The sequence below is a fragment of the Bubalus kerabau genome, chromosome 2 (genome assembly GCF_029407905.1).
Source record: "Bubalus kerabau isolate K-KA32 ecotype Philippines breed swamp buffalo chromosome 2, PCC_UOA_SB_1v2, whole genome shotgun sequence".
NCBI lineage: Eukaryota > Metazoa > Chordata > Mammalia > Artiodactyla > Bovidae > Bubalus > Bubalus kerabau.
The window spans coordinates 22,784,820-22,808,530 of record NC_073625.1 but is presented as its reverse complement, the minus strand read 5'-3'; the positions used below and the strand labels follow the sequence as shown (position 1 = coordinate 22,808,530).

General features: G+C 34.3%; 1 protein-coding gene across 2 annotated transcripts in view; it reads left to right on the top strand.

Moving 5' to 3' along the window:
- The window catches only part of SGCZ (sarcoglycan zeta), a 410,555-nt gene that overhangs the window by 276,693 nt on the left and 110,151 nt on the right, over positions 1–23,711 (top strand). For both annotated transcript variants that reach the window (XM_055567242.1, XM_055567241.1), the window contains exon 3: positions 18,288–18,375. In XM_055567242.1, the coding sequence (XP_055423217.1) occupies positions 18,288–18,375 (88 nt within the window). The remainder of the gene's footprint in view (positions 1–18,287; positions 18,376–23,711) is intronic.

Here is a 23,711-nt window from a genome sequence, read left to right as displayed (position 1 = left end):
AAGAAAACTGAGGGCCAAAGAATTGGCGCTTTTGAACTGTGATGTTGGAGAAGACTCTGGAGAGTCCCTTGAACAGCAAGGAGATCCAACCAGTCCATCCTAAAGGAAATCAGTCCTGAATATTCATTGGAAGGACTGATGCTGAAGCTGAAACTCCAATACTTTGGCCACCTGATGTGAAGAACTGATTCATTTGAAAAGACCCTGATGCTGGGAAAGATTGAAGGCAGGAGGAGAAGAAGAGACAAAGGATGAGATGGTTGGATGGCATCAACTGACTAAATGGACATGAGTTTGCGTATACGACAGGTGTTGGTGATGGACAGGAAGGCCTGGAGTGCTGCAGTCCATGGGGTCACAAAGAGTTGGATATGACTGAGCAACTGAACAGAACTGAACTGATTCTTAAGATTATATATCAATATATACAAATATATCTATATCAATATATACAAATAAACTATCAATAAAATAAGCAAATATGTTTCTAAAATATATTTTAAAAAAGATTTAATAAAAGGAAGATAACCTGAAGACTTCTTTCCTAAAGCCTGTTTCTAATAAACAGCATCAGGAGAGAAGGCCATCTGTCTGAGTGTTTGCTTGTTAGAAATTTGCAGGTATGTTTGCTAAAATAATCACATCTTTCTTGTAAAACAACGAAAAGAATTGAACAACTTTAAAATCTCTGAGGTATACACTTAGTATTCAGCTTGCATTTGATACTGCCCATGTTTCTTTTCTTTGTAAAGGACAAGTACTGAAATACTTGTCCATATATATATATTTATATATATATATATATACACACCAGATATACCATATATACCACATTGCAGGCAGATTCTCTACCATTTGAGCCACCAGGGAAGCCTTTACCCAACCAGTCATGTCCGACTCTTTGTGACCCCATGGACTATACAGTCCATGGAATTCTCTAGGTCAGAATACTGGAGTGGGCAACCTTTCCCTTCTCCAGGAAATCTTCCCAACCCAGGGGTCAAACCCAGATCTCCCTCATAGTAGGCGGATTCTTTACCAGCTGAGCCACAAGGGAAGTCCAAGAATACTGGAGTGGTTAGCCTATCCCTTCTCCAGTGGATCTTCCCAACCCAGGAATTGAACCAGGGTCTCCTGCATTGCAGATGGATTCTTTACCAACTGAGTTATCAGGGAAGTCCCTTCTTACCCAACACATATAAGTTAAAATGTATGCTATCACATATTTTTGGATTTTTCTTGGTTGAAAATTCAGAATAGAATATTTAAACATTCTAAACCTTTAAACACAGGGATTTGGAGTAGTTTGGTAGTATAAACATTTTAATTGATAGTATTAGAAATATACATTTAAATGCTATTATAAGTATTGAGAAAGTTCACCAGGAGATTTGATGAGAACTAGATTCTGGGAATGTCCTGGGAGAGTGGGAGGACTTGAGTTGGTACTCAAAAATAGTCAGATTAAGTAGCTCTGGACAAGGTTTAAATAGACAGACAAATAGTGGCCGAGCATAATTCCAGCAGATTCTTGTAGGCCAGGGCTGACTTAAAGGTGCCGCATGGAATCAACACTAGTACAGGTTACATTTTTTTGAATGACAATTTTGATGATTTTGGTTAGGATGAAATGTTTGGTCTTACTGTAAATTCCTAGAGCTTGAAAACTGATCCCCTGCAGAATCATTTTCTTGTCTTGCTGGACACTATCAGCAATAGCACAGAGACCTCAAAATACAAAACTTTACAATAGTATTCTTAATGATCTTTCAATTTTTTCATAGACTTGTACTGTGCCCTTCTGTATTTTTCTCTCATAAACTACTATAGTTTTATTTGCAATCTACAGTTGGCTTAAGCAAAATTTAAAATGTTATTGTTTACAATGTAGTGTTAAAGAAAGCCTGATTTTCATTAAACACAAACATAACAGTGAAAACAAAACTAAAACAAAAAATATTTGTTTTAATGTGAAGCAATTCCAAAAGAGATTTTTTTTTTGTTTTCAGAAAATGCTTGATTTAAAATTTCAGAAAAAAATTGTGTAAAAAACACAAATGCAGATAAGTGTTAGCATAAAAAAGTTTATAAAGGATTTCTCAATTTTGTTTGATTTTGTTCTTGTGACACAGTGGGTACTTAGGGTACAGGATTATGCTTCTTATATCAGACATATTTTCTTAATTTAGATGGCTATGTGTATGTCTGTGTATGCATTTTTTTTTAGCATTGTTTAAAATACCTTTTGATTGGGCCCTGCATCCTTTTGCCTAGATTTTATTGTTATGTGTCATGATACATATTTGATGATAATAAAATATAGTGAAAGTGAAAGTCACTCAGTCATGTCCAACTCAAGTCTCCAGGTCAGAATACTGGAGTGGGTAGCCTTTCCCTTCTCCAGGGGATCTTCCCAACCCAGGGATTGAACCCAGGTTTCTGGCATTGCAAGTGGATTCTTTACTATCTGAGCTATCAGGGAAGCCCCATGGGTTATTAATCCAAGGCCCTGATGTTTTAAAATTTGAATACAGTAAAAAGGCAAACACTAATCTGAATTATTTTTAAAAATTTTAAAAAGATAATAGATGTCTTTTTCAAATTGAATATAGCAGTTAGAGGGAACAAATTCTCTCTAGACTATATTTTGATAGGACTAGATAGTTCTAATTATTCTTATACTTTCCAATACTACTAGCCAAGTGGAATATTCGATTATAAATTAACTAGTATTAAAACTTTGAATTAGTTCCTCATTTGGTCAATATTTTGACAAGTAAATTTATGGATAAGTATAAGCCATCTAGTTAGCTCAGTAAACTTATACTTGACCTTTATTCAAATGAGCAGATTAACCATGCATTGTTCTACAGAGGCTGGTAAATATAATGTTCAGTCAAACTTTTTAAGGAAGTAAATTCATTATAGAACTTCAGTTTAAAAAAATTTTTTTGAAAAAATTGGTCATCTATATGACCTCAGTTTCCAAAGAAATATTTATAGTACAATTATACTTTAATACAAAGAGCATGAACAATCTAAATGTTTGCTTGATGGATTGAGTTGATGATGCCATCCAATCATCTCATCCTCTGTTGACATCTCATCCTCGATCTTTCCCAGCATCAGGGTCTTTTCCAGTGAGTCAGCTCTTCGTATCAAGTGACCAAAGTATTGGACCTTCAGCTTCAATGCTTCAGCAAAGTATTGAACATTCACCATCAGTCCTTCCAATGAACATTCAGGATTGATTTCCTTTAGGATTGACTGGTTTCATCTTTTTGCTGTCCAAGGAGCTCTCAAGAGTCTTCTCCATCACCACAGTTAACAAGTATCAGTTCTTTGGTGCTCAGCCTTCTTTATGGTCCAACTCTCATATCTGTACATGACTAATGGAAAAGCCATAGCTTTGACTATACAGACCTTTGTTGGCAAAGTAATGTCTCTACTTTTTAACACTGTCTAAGTTTATCATAGCTTTTCTTCCAAGGAGCAAATATCTTTTAATTTCATGGCTGCAGTCACCATCTGCAGTGATTTTGAAGCCCAAGAAAACAAAGTCTGTCAGTGTTTCCACTGTTTCCTCATCTATTTACCATTAAGTGATGGAACCACATAACATGATATTCTTGTTCTGAATGTTGAGTTTTAAGCCAGCTTTTTCACTCTCCTCTTTCACTTTCATCAAGAAGCTCTTTAGTTCCTGTTCTCTCTCTGCAATAAGTGAAAAGTGAAAGTGAAGTCGCTCAGTCGTGTCAAACTCTTTGTGACCCCATGGACTGTAGCCTACCACGCTCCTCCATCCATGGAATTTTCTGGAAAGAATACTGGAGTGGGTTGCCATTTCCTTTTCCAGGAGATCTTCCCGAGCCAGAGATTGAACCCAGGTCTCCCACATTGTTGGTAGACACTTTACTGTGTGAGCCAACGGAGAAGTCCAGTAAGGGTGGTGTCATCTGCATATCTGAGGTTACTGATATTTCTCCCAGCAATCTGAACTCCAATTTGTGCTTCATCCAGCCCAGTATTTCACATGGTATACTCTGCATGTAAGTTAAATAAGCAGGGTGACAATATAAAGCCTTAACATACTCCTCTCCCAAATTGGAACCAGTTTGTTGTTCCATGTCCAGTTCTAACTGTTGCTTCTTGACCTGCATACAGATTTCTCAGGAGGCAGGCAAGATGGTCTGGTATTCCCATCTCTTTAATAATTTTCCGCAGTTTGTTGTGATTCACTTAGTCAAAGGCTTTAGCGTAGTCAGTGAAATAGAAGTAAACATTTTTCTGAAATTCTGTTGCTTTTTCTATGATCCAGTTGATGTTGGAAATTTGATCTCTGGTTCCTCTGCCTTTTCTAAATAGAGCTTGAACATCTGGAAGTTCTCCATTCACAGTCTGTTGAAGCCTGGCTTGGAGAATTTTAAGCATTACTTTGCTAGCGTGTGAAATGAGTGCAGTTGTGCTGTAGTTTGAACATTCTTTGGCATTGCCTTTCTTTGGGACTGGAATGAAAACTGACCTTTTCCAGTCCTGTGGCCACGGCTGAGTTTTCCAAATGACAATGTAAATGCAATTTTCAGTTTGTCACAGGGTGTTCCAATTATACCATATATGGTCTATATTTCTGCTTTATTAAAAGGATTAATGAATAGAAGCAGTTCCACAAAAATGTTCAAGAAAAAAGCAATTTATACTCCTTTAGAAAACAAAATGACTGTTTTGCAGTATGAAATTTGACTAAATTCTTGAGCCATCAGATCTTGCCCAAGCAGAATCATATTCCTTTACTTCTGTTTAACACAAGAAAAACTGAGCTGGTACCTGAAACTAGTAGAATGAGAGTCAGTAAAATATTTAAAGAAGAGGGATCCTCTCTAAACAACTGTATTTAACTTATTTAACCAACACACCCATAATGGAAGGTTACATAAAACTAAAAATGTTTCTTCATAACCTAAGTGACTAAAATATAGAAGGTAGGATTTTAGCACTCTCTGGAATCAGACACAAAGATGCAGCCAAGTATGTGTCATGATGATGGTTAAGCTGCTTATTGAACATTCTGTAAGGTTAAAAACCTGCTCTCTGCGTTTGCATTATGCTGCACTAGTTAAAATGTCTAATGATTCTTAGAAATTAGGTTGCCAGCTTGAAAATGGTGGGGACATGTCATTGCAATAATTTCTATATTTCATTTATTTCTATCATGATGCACATAATTCTCACACATGAAGATTATAAATGTTCATTTAAAATGCTCTAAGATGTAGAAATTAATTTAATGTCTGTTTTCCGTGCTTGCAGGAAATCACAAGCATGCTATATTGATTCAGTGAAATTTTTATATTATGTTTTATGGAAGGCATTCAATAAGAGCTCACTATCACAATATTTTTATATGAATGTTATTTTTTATCAGCTGACATAAATCTGAGCACTCATTTTATCTGAAGAGTTAGTAATTCTTCTGTTATATTTCTATCTATCCTGTCCATTAACTTACTGTACCTACAACCTACGAACCTAATGTTAACTTGTAACTTGTTAACCTTGGTCATTCAGAATGTCAATTGGATTTCTTGGGCTAGGCTAAGATTCTAAACTATCTTTTTCAGTGTGAGTATGACAGAAAATTTGGAAAACTCAGCAGTGGCCACAGGACTGGAAAAGGTCAGTTTTCATTCCAATCCCAAAGAAAGGCAATGCCAAAGAATGCTCGAACTACTGCACAATTGCACTCATCTCACACGCTAGTAAAGTAATGCTCAAAATTCTCCAAGCCAGGCTTCAGCAATATGTGAACCGTGAACTTCCTGATGTTCAAGCTGGTTTTAGAAAAGGCAGAGGAGCCAGAGATCAAATTGCCAACATCTGCTGGATCATGGAAAAAGCAAGAGAGTTCCAGAAAAACATCTATTTCTGCTTTATTGACTATGCCAAAGCCTTTGACTGTGTGGATCACAATAAACTGCGGGAAATTCTGAAAGAGATGGGAATACCAGACCACCTGACCTGCCTCTTGAGAAACCTGTATGCAAGTCAGGAAGCAACAGTTAGAACTGGACATGGAACAACAGACTGGTTCCAAATAGGAAAAGGAGTTTGTCAAGGCTGTATATTGTCACCCTGCTTATTTAACTTATATGCAGAGTACATCATGAGAAACGCTGGACTGGAAGAAACACAAGCTGGAATCAAGATTGCCGGGAGAAATATCAATAAGCTCAGATATGCAGATGACACCACCCTTATGGCAGAAAGTGAAGAGGAACTCAAAAGCCTCTTGATGAAAGTGAAAGTGGAGAGTGAAAAAGTTGGCTTAAAGCTCAACATTCAGAAAACGAAGATCATGGCATCCGGTCCCATCACTTCATGGGAAATAGATGTGGAAACAGTGTCAGACTTTATTTTGGGGGCTCCAAAATCACTGCAGATGGTGACTGCAGCCATGAAATTAAAAGACGCTTACTCCTTGGAAGGAAAGTTATGACCAATCTAGATAGCATATTCAAAAGCAGAGACATTACTTTGCCAACAAAGGTTCATCTAGTCAAGGCTATGGTTTTTCCTGTGGTCATGTATGGATGTGACAGTTGGACTGTGAAGAAGGCTGAGTGCTGAAAAATTGATGCTTTCAAACTGTGGTGTTGGAGAAGACTCTTGAGAGTCCCTTGGACTGCAAGGAGATCCAACCAGTCCATTCTGAAGGAGATCAGCCCTGGGATTTCTTTGGAAGGAATGATACTAAAGCTGAAACTCCAGTACTTTGGCCACCTCATGCGAAGAGTTGACTCATTGGAAAAGACTCTGATGCTGGGAGGGATTGGGGGCAGGAGGAGAAGGGGATGACAGAGGATGAGATGGCTGGATGGCATCACTGACTCGATGGACGTGAGTCTTAGTGAACTCCGGGAGTTGGTAATGGACAGGGAGGCCTGGCATGCTGCAATTCGTGGGGTTGCAAAGAGTCAGACATGACTGAGTGACTGATCTGATCTGATCTGATCTGATGACTATCCTAATGCATAACTAGAAGAGTCCCAGAAGATTAGGGATATTTAGGTCATGTGTCATTTTCGGCATGCAGAGGATTAATGCACTGCTCCATAAATTTCAATGAAACATCCCAGACTACTGATTAATGGTATAAATTTGGTGTCCAGAGAAATTCTGAATTGAAAGAAAAAAGTTTCCTTTGATTCCTCAAAAGGACACATCTATCTTTTAGTTATTTCCATTTTAATTATCATATGTGGAGAAAACTAATATTTTGCTCAATATCTTAAGACGTGCAAGTGATCATCTAATATCCATGTTCTCTGCTAGGATATAAGGTAATCTTTCTTAAAATATAAAGCTATCTAGTTAATTAATAGTACTTCTTTTACATAATACTACCACACTGCTTTGATTGTTTTGTAATCAAAAACCTAGCATCACCCAAAATGCCTGCAAGGTTCTTACTTCAACCAATTCCCAAATTCCCCTGCCATTTCATCATTTAAAGGTACATTGAAGCAAATTATCCATTTGTTGATATTGAATGGTTAGGTAATATAGCTATTTATCTGTATTTATATCTAGACTTTCAGCTTTGCTTAGTATCAATTTAAATGTCACAATATTTATTACTTCATGCTAAATATGGTTATATGCATAGTAACATAAAGTTATACATTACTTTTCTATTTATAATTACTCATTTCAAAAACTTTCAGGCTTCCCTGATAACTCAGGTGGTAAAGAATCTGCCTGCAGTGCAGGAAACTCCAGTTCAACTCCTGGGTCGGGAAGATCTGCTGGAGAAGTGATAGGCTACCCACTCCAGTATTCTTGGGCTCCCCCTGTGGCTCAGCTTGTAAAGAATCTGCCTGCAATGCAGGAGACCTGGGTTTGATCCCTATGTTGGGAAGATCCCCTAGAGAAGGGAAAGGCTACCCACTCCAGTATTCTGGCCTGAAGAGTTCCATGAACTATACAGTCCATGGGGTCACAGAGTCAGACACAACTGAGCGACTTTCACTTTCATTCCAAAAACTGTAATAAAATCACAAAAACACACAAATCTTTTTCTCAGCTCAGATTGCAATAAGAATAAATATCAGAGAGTTTGATAGCATAGCTTCTGATGAAAGCCCAGATCTTTCTCATATGAAAATATGGACTTTACCTAAGATTCATTGTCTTTGGATGTAATAACCTTCAGAGGGTCAAAAAGAACAAAGATAGAGAAAGAAAGAAATTTGCAAACTAGGTATATCAAAAACTCATGGTAGGATTTATCAAAATAAGTTATCTTAAACTAAGGCAAGTTTTTTTTAATTCCTTTTTTTACACTTTTTCTTTTATATTGGGGTATAGCTGATTAACAATATTGTGATGGTTTCAGGTGAACAGCGAAGGGACTCAGCCATACATATACACGTATCCATTCTCCCCCAACTGCCCTCCCACCCAGGCTGCCACATAACACTGAGCAGAGTTCCATGTGCCACATGGTAAATTCTCAGTTATTTTGAGATCTGAGATATTCTGAGTTCATTTATCTTACATAATGATGTAGTGGGCATGCTAGCAAGTTCCATTAGGGATCTCACATTTTCCAACCCCTGACTAGTGTTACAAAGGGCGTCTTTTCTGAGGGGTGTCCTATAATAGAAAAGTTTAAAGAATGCCACAAATGGAGACATTTATGGTACCTTATTTAATATAGCCAACAATAACATGGAAAAATTCATGTCTCATCTGTATATCCTCTTATATCTTTCTTAGACTTAAGTTATATGGCATATTTTTCATGAATAGAATAAAGCAGATCTTCAGCTCCAAAGTTAGAGTAAAATGTGGGTGAAGCATATGATTTTAAAAAAAAGTATTTTATATATCACAGGCTTCAATTACTCGGAACTTACCCAACATATTCCAAAGAATATCTGGTTAAACAAAGTACCTCTTGGAGAGAGAATAAGAGATAAAATAAGCAATCATTTAATTCATTTAGTAAAGCCTTTTAGGCATGCTTCCTAAAAAGTGAGAAAGATAACAACTCTAATGACTGAGAAACAGAATACTTTGCAAGTTACTTGCTTTCCAATCACCTCCTTATTGCAAAATTGAAGATGTAAATCTTTGAGTTATTGTCAGTTACAATATTGATGATAAATCAGTGTGATATGATTTTTTTTAATGTACTTCAAAAGTTTTCAAAAATTAAGTAACATTTATATAGTGAATCTATTTTTTTCTAGCTACTTAATTATGAGAACAGGTTTCTCAATCTATACACTATATAGTAAAGGTACTCAGGAAAAGTAGAATATATCTCATGCTGAATCGTTTATGTTTTTGGCCACTCGCTTCATATGGGATCTTAGTTCCCTGACCAAGGAGCAAACCCACACCGCCTGCTGCACGATCCTTGGATCCCTGCATTGGAAGCATGGAGTCTTAACCACTGGACAACTAGGGAAGTCCCTGAATGATTTTTAATTCCAACAAGTTACATTCATTCACAGTTATGTCAACTATTGGAGGGGGGGGTGGAATTACCTAAATCATTTAAAAAAAACAATTTGGATGCATTTCTCATAAGCTTTGGGGGACGCAGTTGGTTAAATTTTTAAAAAAATTTTAACTGTGGTAACCATTTCTGATAAATCTATTTTGTATTATTATAAGCAAATTATTTTTTCATTAGCTATTAATTTTACTTTTACCTCAATCCAGAAGAATTTTTGAAAAATCTAGTGTCAGTTTCTACAAAGAACAAGTTGAAAGGATAGCTATATTGTTGACCATAAAAAAAAAAAGCGCACAGTCTCAAAGCTGCAGATTATTCAGAATTGTTACTGAGGACTAGGCTGGGAAGGCAGCTTCTCAGATATCTCTAAGGAACTATTCCAAAGAAGAAAAGGAAGATTTGGGATATATAAGAGTATTTGCTTAAAAAAAAAATCAAAACATGTAGTCAAACAACTAAGAGCTATGACTGTGATGATGCTGGAATGACAATGAATGAGTTAAGAGAGAAAATCCTCCAGGAATGAGGGCAACCAGAGACAGTAGAATATGTAGTAGGATGATATGAGATTCGGAGGTCAGGGAAGAGGAAAGAGAAAGGAAGAATTCTCTGGAACAAGCTCTGAGTGCAGACAGGGTGCACCTCCCCTCTCTCTGCCCTTTAAAAAAAGAAGCAAAAGCAGCTAGAGTTGGAGAGAGTAGCAAATCAACATATGATTGTTTTGAATCTAGTTCCCTCTTCACATCATAGATGAGGAAGTTATTTTTAACGTTTTGCAAATTCATAGTTACTTAATTGTGAAGAATTTTACAGTGCAGAATGTGAATATATATGAATACAAATTAGTCCCTTACACTCTCTACAGCTTTATTAAATTGATCACTCATATTTAGAATAATGAATCTCAGGCGTTACAAATTCCTCCTGCAGATAACAAGGTAAATTATATCTTTCACTTTCTAAAATGGTAAAATACACACATTCATTCTACTTCTAAATATGTTCAGCAGAAGAATTAAATAGGAAAATGTTTTTATCTTGTATGTTATTAATGTAAGTCATTAATGGGTACATAATTAATATATTACTCTTGCATACACATAATGGGAGATGAAACACAATGTAATAGCTGGAATCTTTTAAAATATGTTTTTAAACATTGTTTATTCATTCATTCATTTTTACCATTTCACTGATTTTCTGACAGAAGTAGAAATTCTGACTTCTTCCTTAGTATTCAACATATGGTTGCCAATAGCAATAAGTCAGGCAAGCCTCAGGGCAGAGAATGCAGTACAACATTTGATTTGCCTGAATTTGAAAACAAATGCTTTAAATGAGAGTATTTAAACTTCTTATCGAGAAGATTAAATGCTAGTATTGGGGGAAAATACTTTTCCTATAAATTCCTTGGCTTGTTTTTTATCGGGCAATGAAAATTTTATAACATAGCATTTTTATTTTGCCTTAACTGCCTGGAAAGTCAAAGTAAAATTTGGGGTTCAACTCTAGCAACAAGCTATGTGTTTGAACACAATTATTTCTCATGGTTTGAAAGGGCTTTAGTTCTGTTTATAGATTTTAGTGCCCAATTAAATATTGTGTTAAGTTTGTAACACAATATCTTTTGGGAAGAAGTACTGTTTTAATAAAAGCGTAAATATTTTACATTTTTCTCCTCTTTCTGTTTGCTCTTCATATGGCATCTGTCTTCTGTTTTTCATGAAGAAAGAATAATTAAAGGAAACTATAATACTTTTCACACTTAAAAGTATTTCAAAGGCTGTGGTAATCTTTCAACCAAAAAAAGAGTTCACTTATTTCTCAATATATCACTAATTCTGGGTTTTAACACAAAAATGCCTTTAAATACAACATTTACTAATATTAAACTGGTGAAATTATTGCATTAAGAAATTCCTAACAGTTTCTTCTATTTTAATATAGATTGTATCAAAGATCAGAAATAACAGAAGTAAAACCAATGAATCACTGCAGGAGTATTTAGTAAAACTTTATTATTCACACACCAAAATGATAGATTGAGAACTGTGAGCATTCAAGCCAAAATATGGAGTGAGGCTCAGAGGAATATTGTTATAAAGCAGCTTATAAGGTAAATAGACAGTAACTGTTCTTTACAGAGATTTCGTCTTAAATGATAGGGAATTGGTTAGTGCTTACCTCATATCAACCCTGGAAAACAATGTAAATTTTGCTTATGACTTCTAGAGGCATAAGCAAGAAATGACCCAGTTCAAGCTAGTCTTGCAAAGTAAGCTATAGTAAGCTTTCCTTGTATGACTAAACTGATTTTGTCTGCTTAGGGGATTTTCAAGGGTGGTCTCCATTTGTTTTTAATTTTAACAGTAACTTGTTTTGTAAAGCACCTTGTTTTTTCTCTGTGCTTTTAAAATATTTTGAAAATAATGGATCAGCTTTGACACACATATAAAGATTATTTTTTTCATATATGAACTCCCATAACCCTTCTAGAAAATGTAATTGAATCTATTTTTAAGGATGAAACTAGGAACCAAAGAGAACAGGTAACTGCTATGCTATTATCATCCACTACTGTGTCATCATTCTTTATGACTTCACCTGTGGTCTGGCAACTCAGAATAGAAATACAGAAAAGTGCATTGAGGAAATGCTCTTTCTCTGCTGTACCACTTCACATTCAAGTTAAAATGTGAACTCAGAGGACTGGGGAAAGTAGTTTAACACCTCTAGATATTTTCATGATTAATTCTTGTACCTTAAAATACAAATTTCGGCAATTAAATGATTTGCATTCAGCAATTAAATGAAATTTCAAGTAAGTGTTTTATTAGCCAAAGAATTAAAAACTACCTGGTTTTCATCTTCTTAAGTGGGTCAGATTCTTAGAGAAGAAGTGGCTGCCTTGGGCAGAGAGAGATGATGAATATAAATCAAATCGAAATGTAATGTAACTCGTTCCACTTAAATGGCTTTTTAGAAAACTTGCTCTGGGTCCAAAAAAAAAAAAAAAATGGTGGAAGAGATTGATAAGTTTTGTGTGACCTGAACTCAAATCAAGTAAACACGTATAGCCTGAGTACACTAAGAAGTAAATATGCCCAGTTCGGTTCATTCACTTAACAGACATTTAATGTAGAGGAACGAGGTGCCAAACATGGCACAAAATATACTTTCAAAAATCTGTATGTGTAAAAGAAAGTGAAAACACACTATGCTTTTAGGACAGAATGATCAAAACAAGGCAAACCAAAAATCCTGTGACAACTACCGTGTAGACGTGAACACAGAGAAACTGGAGGGTGGGAGGCAAATTTTGACTCTGCAGGAGCAGGAAAGCATCACAGAGGACATAACTGAATTGGGACTTGAAACATATCTATAGTTTTGCCAGTTATGGGGCAATGGATAGGAATTTCACATGTAGGGAACAGAAGATGAGAATGCACAGAAGTGGCATATTTTCAGAAACATGAAAATTTGGGCAATTCTTGCATGGTGAAGTGATATGAAATAGAGCTAAAAAAGTAGAACTGGATCATATAAAAAAGCACCTTATATGTAATAAATGTGAATTTTGTTCCCAGCAGAGATCGAGGAGTCAATAAATGTTTTATTTTGCTTTAATTCAAGCATATCAATATTTTTAATTTTAAAATATTTTATGAAAATAACACTGAATATGAAGAATTAATGCAAGGAGGAAATGGTTATTGTGATGTGAGCTGCAAGTCTACTATAAGAAAGATCACAGAAAAATGTATATTTAAGAAACATGTCTGATGTCACTGATTTGATATTGAGGAAGAAGAAGATAGAGAATTGGGGGCAAGATAGGTTTATTATAAAAATTTCTATCAGAGAAGATAAGAAAACTTACCTGGTAAAACTGTATAAACTCAAGAAATGAGATATCAATTTTGTGCCATCTACATTGAACAATATGGACAGTTAGTTATGTTCTCTTTTAGGATTGAAAGTAGGGAAATTCTCATAAGTGATATATTTTAAAATGTGTGTGCAGAGGGCAGTTCAGGAATTATTGCTCTTCCTCTGGAACCTCAGAAAACAAAATTTTAAAAATGAACCAGACTCACTGAAACATAGACTATGGCAATGTAAAGTTGTATCTTACAATTTATGACTATATATGTTCCAGATATTTACGGGAGAGACTGAAATGTTTAAAGGAATTTTAAAATATATTTTGTTCCATTAATTTTAACATTTATTTTCAGATACAGATTTGCGTTTTAGAAAGCCTAGACTGTTATCACCCACCAGAGACACAGTATCATGGTAGTTAACACGTGAGATTCTATACCCAGATAACTGGCTTCAAATACTTTGTTATTTATTAGCTGCATGATTTAAAGCAAGTGACTTGTACTCTCCTTGCTGAAGTTTCTTCATCCGTAAAACAAGAATGATAACAAATAATACCGTTATTAGTTGAGTACTGTAATTACCATATGGAATAAATAATAAAAGTAAACACCCGAGTGCCCTTAGCAAAGGGTAGTAGCCCTGATTTAGTCATTTTTATATATTGTCTCAATTAATTCTTTATGAGAAGCCCACAGATTAAGTATTATTACCCTGTTTACTGATGAGGAAGTCGTGATACAGAGATGCTGAATGGCTTGCCTAGTCAAGAAGCCAGAGTCTGGCAGTCTTACTATTTGAATTTAAACAGTCAGGGTTCACTGTCTTACAAGCACTTTATTTCTTGACTCTTTCCTGGGTGAATTTTATTTTAAGTTTCATAAGTAGGTAAGCTCATACATGTAAAGTATTTAGAAGTTTACATGCATGTCCAGCATTGACTAAGTGCCAGCAGATGTTAATCACTTTTCCTAGTACTACTCTTTTCTACTACAATTTAATAGTTCAAACCTTGAGAGAATGAATATCAGAAGCTGAAGTGCCTGGTGTACACACGACCTCTTACATGTACATTTTCTCATTAGTAGAACTGGTACTTTTTATTAGAGAAGTCTCTATCGCAACAGCTTGTTGTTAGTAACATTCTTTCTGTTTTTTATATACTGGGTTTATTGTTTGTCTGACTTCCTAGATAATGAACTCCGTAAGAGAAGAAAGTTTGTCTCCTCTGTTTCTGTTTTATACGCAGCAAAGAGCTGGACACATCATAGGCCCTTAGGAAATATTTATGATAAACAAAGGTGAACACAATAGAAATAAGAATAGAATCATTTTTCCCTTAGTCACTTGCATAGATTATAACAAAAGCATTGAAATGAGAACATAGTGCTTTATTTCTCTATGACCATTAACAAGGTGACAAGCAGGCCCTTGTCATAAAAAATGTGGATGTAAAAGAATCATAAGTGAGGCTTCTCAGGCCCTCTTAATGGGACCATTGCCTTTCCCCTGGATTTCCCACCTGCTATGTCTGAAGAGAAGCATAAGAAGGAAAGTATAAAAAATAATAATAATAATAAAATAAATAAATTTTTAAAAAAGAAGGAAAGTATATTTCTTAGCATCAAAGCAAAGATACAGGTGGTAGAAAATAGTTGACTTCAATGAAGAAATTGTTCTTTCTGAGAGATATTTATATTAATGTACCATGCAGAATAATATAGCACCTATGGAACTTTTTATCCTTATAGACTTGTTGGTCTTATGCCTATTTGAGAGTTAATACCACCATATGATTTTCCCCCCTTCATGTTCTCAGCAAGAATAAACTCCAAGGGAAATTGCTATATATATTTTAATATCTGAAACTAGACACTAGCTTTCAAAGATTTGGAGCACAGAATTATAAAGGATCATGAAGAGGGACTATTTTAAAAGAGTGAAAAACAATGATTTATTAGTGGAAGTTATTTTCTTATATGGAGATCTTTGGGAAAATGAGCACAATAAATGTTAAATTTGGTAAAAAGTAATTTCTTGATACTAATTTTCATTTAAGAATGTGTTTGTAATCAGATTTATAAATTAAGATTTCTTGAAATAGTTACTATTAGTTTTATCATATATGTTTTTAATCACATGTGTATATTTTAATTAATTGTGTTGTAATTAATATAGAGAGTGTATATTGTGTAAAAGGTCATAGTGTGGACCTAAGAGGCATAAGCCATGGTTCTAATCCCAAAAGTTGTCATTGGGGTGATATATAGCACAGAAATGATAGTGTGACTTGTCAATGAAAACAATGCTCTTACATGCATTGCATTTTGTCTGTGAAAAATGTTACTCAATTTTGATTAATTTCACCTGATCACATTTTAATAAATCTGTATAACATATTATACTGATATCCACCTGAATACCTGTGGAGAATTGTTCATGACCTCTGATAGCTATACGTTTATAGTATAGTCAGTAAAAAGATTGCTGTTTTTATTATAGTAAAATTTTAATCTAGATATAAAATTTTAATTCAGAGGGGAAGTTTGGCGGAATCGTGTAACGAAAAGGAAAGCATGCCAGGGATAGAACCTCAATTGGATCTCGGTGGTTAGAGTAAGAGAAGATTGATATATTGTAAACAAAGAGATGCAATGATTAAACTTTCAATCCTAACCCAAATCTCTTTCTCTGTTAGATCAACTTAAATGCTTATTGCCTTTTTAAAATGAACTTTTCTCTCATCTTAAAATATTTAATAAAATATATCTATTTTAATATACTTACATAATCCTTGTATATTCTAATGATTATGTTCTTATGCTATAGATCACAGAAATTTATGTTTAGTAATTCAAAAAGAGCACATAGTGTCATCAATTTAAAAAAAGTCCTAATAGTCATATATATTATATAATAAAAATATTAAAATATATGAATGAAAATGCAGCTAACATATTTTTACAATGTTTTGAACTGCAAGGTGCTTTATAGGCTTCTGCTTTTTCTGACATTCAAATTAATTTCATTTTTTAAAAATATAGGCAACATATATTTAATTCTGCCAGTTTAGAATAAAATATTTTTGTGCTTTAGTGAGCCATCCTCTTCGTGCAGTTTCCTTACTGGGCATAATTATTTGCAAACAGTCCTTACTCCACAATCATATTGTTAACAGAATTTGAACATATCACTTGAAAGGAATGATGGAATTAATTAAATATACTTCATATATTTTCAAAAATGAATGTCTGCAGCATAGAAACACCTATGCAAAAAGGACTAGATTTATTTTTAACTACAGATAACACACTTTTGATTTGTGCCAAAAATAAATGAGTTGTGATGAGACAGGATGAAATTGGCATTGTTTTGTACAACTATGTCTCACTTTTGGGAACACGTCTGTTCTTGAAAATGTAGAAATTTACTTTTAAAAATTAAGCCTTAGTTTAGACATACTAACAAAGTCCACTTTTAAAGGAAAATTTGTGTGCGTGAGTGTGTGTTTGTATATCTTTGCTTAGTGCTTTGCATCTAGTCAGAAGGGGCAAAAATAGCTTTAGAAAAAAATATATAAAATCTTATGTATATTCAAGTCACAAATTTCAAATTCTGTTCTCCAAAGAGTTTTTATATGATACATGTATGAAAGCATTTTATTTACATTAACATAGAGATGACAAACCACTTACATGTTAAGGATGACATTGGGAGAGATGTTCATAGTTTCAGTATCTTGGGTACAGGCTCCATGAGGACAGGTATTATTTTATATTTTGATCCCTGAAATGTCCCAAGCCTGTACTTAATATATTCTCATTATTATCAAAATATTTTTGTTCAATGAATAAATGAATGAACTATTTGTAAAAGATCACCGTGCTTGTTTTAGACCATAAAAATATGAGAGTAGTCAGTTGTTAGTTACTTGTATGAAGCGATAGCAATAGCCTAGTACATAGATTTCTAAAACAGTGATATTGTCCTTAAAATAAATTATTTTACTGTTGAGTGCTAAATTGTGATCAAAGTAAACATCTAAGCAAGATTATTTATGCTAAAAGATAAGCTATTTTACATTCTCTTATTCTATATACCTCCTTTCTTAAATCATCTTATGATTTAGAAATCATTCCTACTTGAGCTAGATACATAAGGTAATATCAATTTTATTATGATGATTTGTTTGCCATTCAATAAACATTTAGTAAATGCTTTCCTTCAGCAGTATGCCAGGTAGTGGGAATAAAATTTGTCAACATGACTCCAATGGTTCTTGTCCCATGGACATTTCCTCTTGTGACAGAAACAAATTAAAAACAAGTAAACACATACATTAGCAAAATAAATATGTCTTGGGATAAGTTCTCTGAACAAAATAAATGGAGATCAGGAGTTTGAGGATTGAATGAATCTGTAGTTCCAGTGATCAGGGGAGGCACTTTCAAGGAGGAAACATTTAAGCTTAGACCTGAAAGTTGCAAGTTCAGCTTAAAAAGAGACTTCCCCATTTCTATAGAGTTTTACAAAACTCCAAAGGCAGGCCTCTATGCCAAGGGAAGGGCGAGAAAAAGAGAAGATACTACAGCAGTGATGTACGATAATCAGTAGTGTTGGAAATGTTTGCACCCAGTAGTTAATTCCTGTTTATCCAAATGGAAACATTCCTATTATGTCAAATAGTTATTATGAAGCACCCTTATTATTTTGTATTTTTCAAACAGTGTTTGGGGTGTTAAAAGATCTGCTTAATATAAAACAAAGAAATAGAATTTTGATAATACCCAAACAAGTGCAATATACTTTTATATATAAAATCTTGACTATATTTCTATTTTTTATTTGATTTCTTTATTTTATACATGTTTCCCAGGATAGTCCACTGGTCTTACAGTCTGACAGGAATGTAACAGTGAATGCAAGAAATCACATGGGGCAGTTAACTGGACAGCTGACAGTAGGTGAGTGCTTCGGGGTAAAGATTGCTCACACCATCTTACTCCATTTAAAGCTCTGTGGTTGTTTAAATAGGGGAAAGCAAAACATATTCTTTCTCTAATATATTATTTCTCTCTGTATACAGACATTCCTGTACAGCCCTATTAGCTTTCACAGGATTTGATTTGTCATAAGCTAGTTAAGGTCATTGCTACTCTTGTCAATGTGTTAATGTGAGACTGAATTACATATATTTTGCTCTTATTACTCTTGAATTATGAAATGCACCATTTTCTAACAAATATCTCTCTACTATATTAAATTATAGTAAATAGGCTTAAATAAACATGAAATGTAACATCATTTATCTTTTTTCTAAATAAATAATTTACTAAATATTATCTGCTTGTATAAATTAGAAATGGCATAATAATTGAATATAAACTTAACATTGACCAATTATAAATTTGATGTTTAAATTATATATAGTTAAGGTTTATAGGCTTTAGAAGTTGTAAATATGTTTATGATAAAGTATTACTGATGTTTTCTCATTGTCAAAAATTTCGAGATTCATAGTACATGGCATTGTTTTTTAACTTAATTTCTATAAGAGAAATGGGAAATTAAGAGTCAGATATAATTATGTAAAACAATACAAAGACTTGATTTTGGTTTAATTGCTAATATATTTTTGAAATACTGTATTTTACTGTGGGAAAATTACCTAATACTTACTGATATTGTGTGTATGTGATAGTATACTATAAAGACTAAACTGCAATTTGGGGAGCTAAGTTATCTTTACCTTGACGAGAAATTAATTATCATTTAATGCAAATGTATATTTCCAGTATTTCTGATTAAATTACCCAAGAATATGACAATGAAATATGAGATTTATAAACGTGAGCTTAATTCTGTCCACTTATTTCTAGGTATATGAAATAATTTTTGTGATGTATTCACTTCAATGAAGCCAAAAGTAAAACTTACATTGTGAAATTTTTGTATTCCAAAAATATATAATTAAATTTTATTTATAATTGTTTAATTTATTTTGCTTTTTCTTTACACTATAAAATATGGTCAATAGATATCTATCATTTGCTATAATTTGATAGTATTTTGTGGTATGATATCAATTAAAAGGGGCTTCCCAGCTGGCACTAGTGGTAAAGAATCCAGCTGACAAAGCAGTAGACGCAAGAGACATGGGTTTGATCTCTGAGTCAGACAGATCCCTGGAAGAGGAAATGGCAGCCCCAATATTCTTGCCTGTGAAATCCCATGAACAGAGGAGCCTAGCTGGCTGGAGTCCACGGGGTCACAGAGTCAGACAGACTGAGCGCTCCAATGCACACACACATACACACACACACACACATACACATCTATTACAAAGGGGAACTATAGGCTAATGGACTAAAAATTAGAGAGAAGAGCTATATCTATGGACACAAAAGTGATTCAAAAGCACCAGGTACTTAATTTAAATGTTCATGTCAATTAACTATTGCTATGTTGGAACTACAGAAACAGGCCTAAAGTGGGCAGATTTTCCATCTCATTTTTTTCTTTTTAATGTAGAGAACTCTTAATGTAGAATAGAACTTTATTTTGCATTCTTTTCTAGATTTAAAAAAAGAAAAAGGTCCTTAGTGGAAATGCCAACCTGTAAATTAAACACAAAAAGACTACATACCAATGTCGACTGTCAAATACGATCACTACATAACTAGTGTACTGCCCGTGGAGCAGAGTGGCTGTTTGATTATATGAAGGATAATCAAATATCATTTACATTGCACTGCCTGCTTTCCTGCAGGAAACATAAAGAATTGTAGCATTGGACTTATGTTTTCAACCACTGTTCTAAGTTAATTTTAATATAGAATCAATACCTGCCAGTTATGTATGGGAAAAGAGAGAAGAATGAAGAGAGAGAGGAGGAGTGGTGGGTTGGGGAGAAAGATTAAGCTTAGTTTCAGCTGAAGCAAATCAATAAGTTAATGATGCTCCAGCATATTTCTGTGGAAGCACAGAAGCACACTCATTCCAATGAGGCTTAAACTGAAAATTTTTAATATCCTGCTCCTCTGGGTGTACTGTTGATGACCTCCATCTTTCCACCACTTGGTATTTCTCATTAACCATACAGAAAACAAAGGAAGAGTAGATAAAGGGGAGTCGGAGAGGGATAATGTATTCACATCTGGAGTCAAACCATATAGCACTCCAGAAAAAAATTATCTCTTGGAGACTGTGTTTTCTCATCTCTAAAATAGAGATAAGGACATTTATTTAGACCAATATGTAAGAATTGGGGAAATTTCAGTGTCTGCAAATCTTAGGGAATTATGTTGCTAATCTGTTATTATTTGGATGATGGTGTTTGTAATTTTTGGTGTCACTTGAGTTACAAATACATTGTTAGAGTGTGAAAGATCTCATGATGCTTTTCTGTCCATTACATCTGGCATTTTAGTTGGGGAATACATGTTGTATTGTAATACTGTTGCAAAGATATACCACAAAACACATCACAGAAAGTGTGCCTGATGTGTGGATAATGCTTTAATCATGTCAGGATAAAATTATCTTTAGGTATAATTTGAAGAGATATTCAGACAAATTTAAGTAAGCTATTCAGTCACTGTTCATTTTTAATCATATTGACATAAAGTAACCATTTTAAGCCTCTTTTCTTATTTCCTTTTTTTTTCTTAATTTTTCAGTTTTTATTTAGGGACATGGTCCTGGGCATGGTTATATATATATATATATATCGTGTGTGTGTGTGTGTGTATATATATATGAAATAAAAGTGTTAAGTCGCTCACTCGTGTCCGAGTCTTTGAGAACCAATAAACTGTAGCCTGCCAGGCTCATCAGTCCATGGAATTCTCCAGGCCAAGATACTGGAGTGGGTTGCCATTGCCTTCTCCAGGGGATCTTCCTAACCCAGAGACAGAACCCAGGTCTCTGGCATTGCAGGCAGATTCTGAGCCACTAAAGAAGCCCATATAACTATCTATCTATTTATCTAGAGAGAGAGAGAGAGAGAACCTGCCTGTCAGTGCAGGAGACATGAGTTCAATCCCTGGGTCAGGAAATTCCCTGAAGAAGGAAATGGAAACCCACTCCATAGTCTTGCTTGGGAAATCGCATGGACATAGAAGCCTGGCAAGCTACAGTCCATGTGGTCACAAAAAAGTCAAACACGGCTATCCACTGAACAACAATATATGCCAATTCAGGCATGATAAAAGCTAAAGCTAAGTATTTTACCCTTGGATAAATTTTTAAAAAGACGAAATTTGTGTGTGCTTGAAGTTCCAGGCTTTACGTAAATTTCTGATATCAGAATCTCCCCACAAAGTTTGACTCCAATATTTTATGACCTTCATAACATAGTTGAAGATCAATGAACTCAAGATTTCTTCCTACAGATTTCTATTCATAGAATAAAGCTGAAAGAAAGGTATAAGATTATTAGTGGAAAGTGGGTAGAGAAAATACAGGATCCCAGAAGTTCAGACTCCTTGAAGAAAAAAAGAACTTAATTCTCAGAATCATTCTCCAAGTCAAATTTCCTGTTTTTTCAATCTGAAATTCCTATGTTATCAGGTCATTCCTTTTTTATACAAGAGATGAAAACTGTCTGATTTTAGGTGTTACATGTTCATATATGTTGATAGTATGATACTTTATATTTTTCAGAACATTTCAAACAATGTAGATAAAATATGTAAATCATGGCAACCCACTCCAGTACTCTTGCCTGGAAAATCCCATGGATGGAGAAGCCTGGTAGGCTGCAGTCCATGGGGTCGTGAAGAGTCGGACACGACTGAGCGACTTCACTTTCCCTTTTCACTTTCATGCATTGGAGAAGGAAATGGCAACCCACTCCAGTGTTCTTGCCTGGAGAATCCCAGGGACGGCGGAGCCTGGTGGACTGCCGTCTATGGGGTCGCACAGAGTCGGACATGACTGAAGCGACTTGGCGGCAGCAGCAGTATTGTGAGACTTATCATAGTCACTCAGGAAAATTCTACAATGTGATCTATAAAGTAAAAACCATTTCCATAGGGCAGAGCAGATGAAATATTGTCATGCAGTTTTTATATAAATATTGTTCATAATACTGATAACAGTGATAATTAATGCTATAGTAATTAGATTTCCTAAAAATGTAATAATCTTTACCACAGTATAATGGGGATAATTTGTTATCTTTTATTTACCAATAACATTATAAAGATCTATAATGGAAAATATTTAAACTACTCTCATAAGTAGTTTAAGCAATATAAATGTAAATTCCAGCAAAATAATTCAGTTTTTTTTGTAGCTCTTAGCCAATTTTGATCAAGGTATGGAATTCTATATTGCTTTTTCTTACATTCCCTTACAGGTATTGCTTATCTTTGATAAAGTAATAGCTAAAAGTAATAAGATATTTTTTCCATCTCTTACACCTTTTGTCATCAGTCTATAGTTGGAGGATACAAATAAACGGATAAACTGAAAAGTTGAACAAGGAATGATACTAGTGGATAGAACTAGTTTTTGTTCTTAATTATTTTTCTTCTATAGCCCCCTTATTTAAATCTCAGTCACAAACAATGATGTTTGAGAAACCTAGAATGGCTGTTAATGGGGTCCTGTGTCATAAACAAGTTCCATGATGCCATGTCTACCATTATCCCAGTAAAGCATTAAGACTAATTGTGTATTAAATAATTATAATATCATTGTTCTAAAATTTACTTTTCAAATGTGCTAAAAATCACAACTGTATGCTTCAAATGGAATCTCATATGTCATCATAATTTTACTTGTTTAGCACTCAATACATTTAGAGAATCAATTAACTTCTAGGAACTGCTAGCTATTATCATCGAATCATTTACTCATCTTTGATATTCTTAAATCCATTTATCAAAAATCAGTGACATAACCAAATTATATAAAACCTTAATTATAATCTACCAATATAACACCTCATTTTTTTCTTTATTCTATACTTCTTCAATGCTCAGAGTCATGGTTGTCTTAAGTCTGACTCTATGGTAATAAGATAGAATATAATTTATAAGAAGTTAAACAAAATATTTACATTTAGTGCTAGTTTTCTTTTAATATTTCAAATTTTGAGGCTTAAACACCATATAATAATGAAAATGGTTATTAATAGCTTGTGCAGCAGGGTTGATTCTGTGATTTCTTCTGAAAGGGCTTGCCTTCATTGCTTAAGGGGATTTATGAGGGGGCCCATCAGGGAGTAGGACATATAAGCAGTCTCTATGCCCAAATAGAGGTGTCTGTACCTATCCTTTGCCTTTTCCAGGAG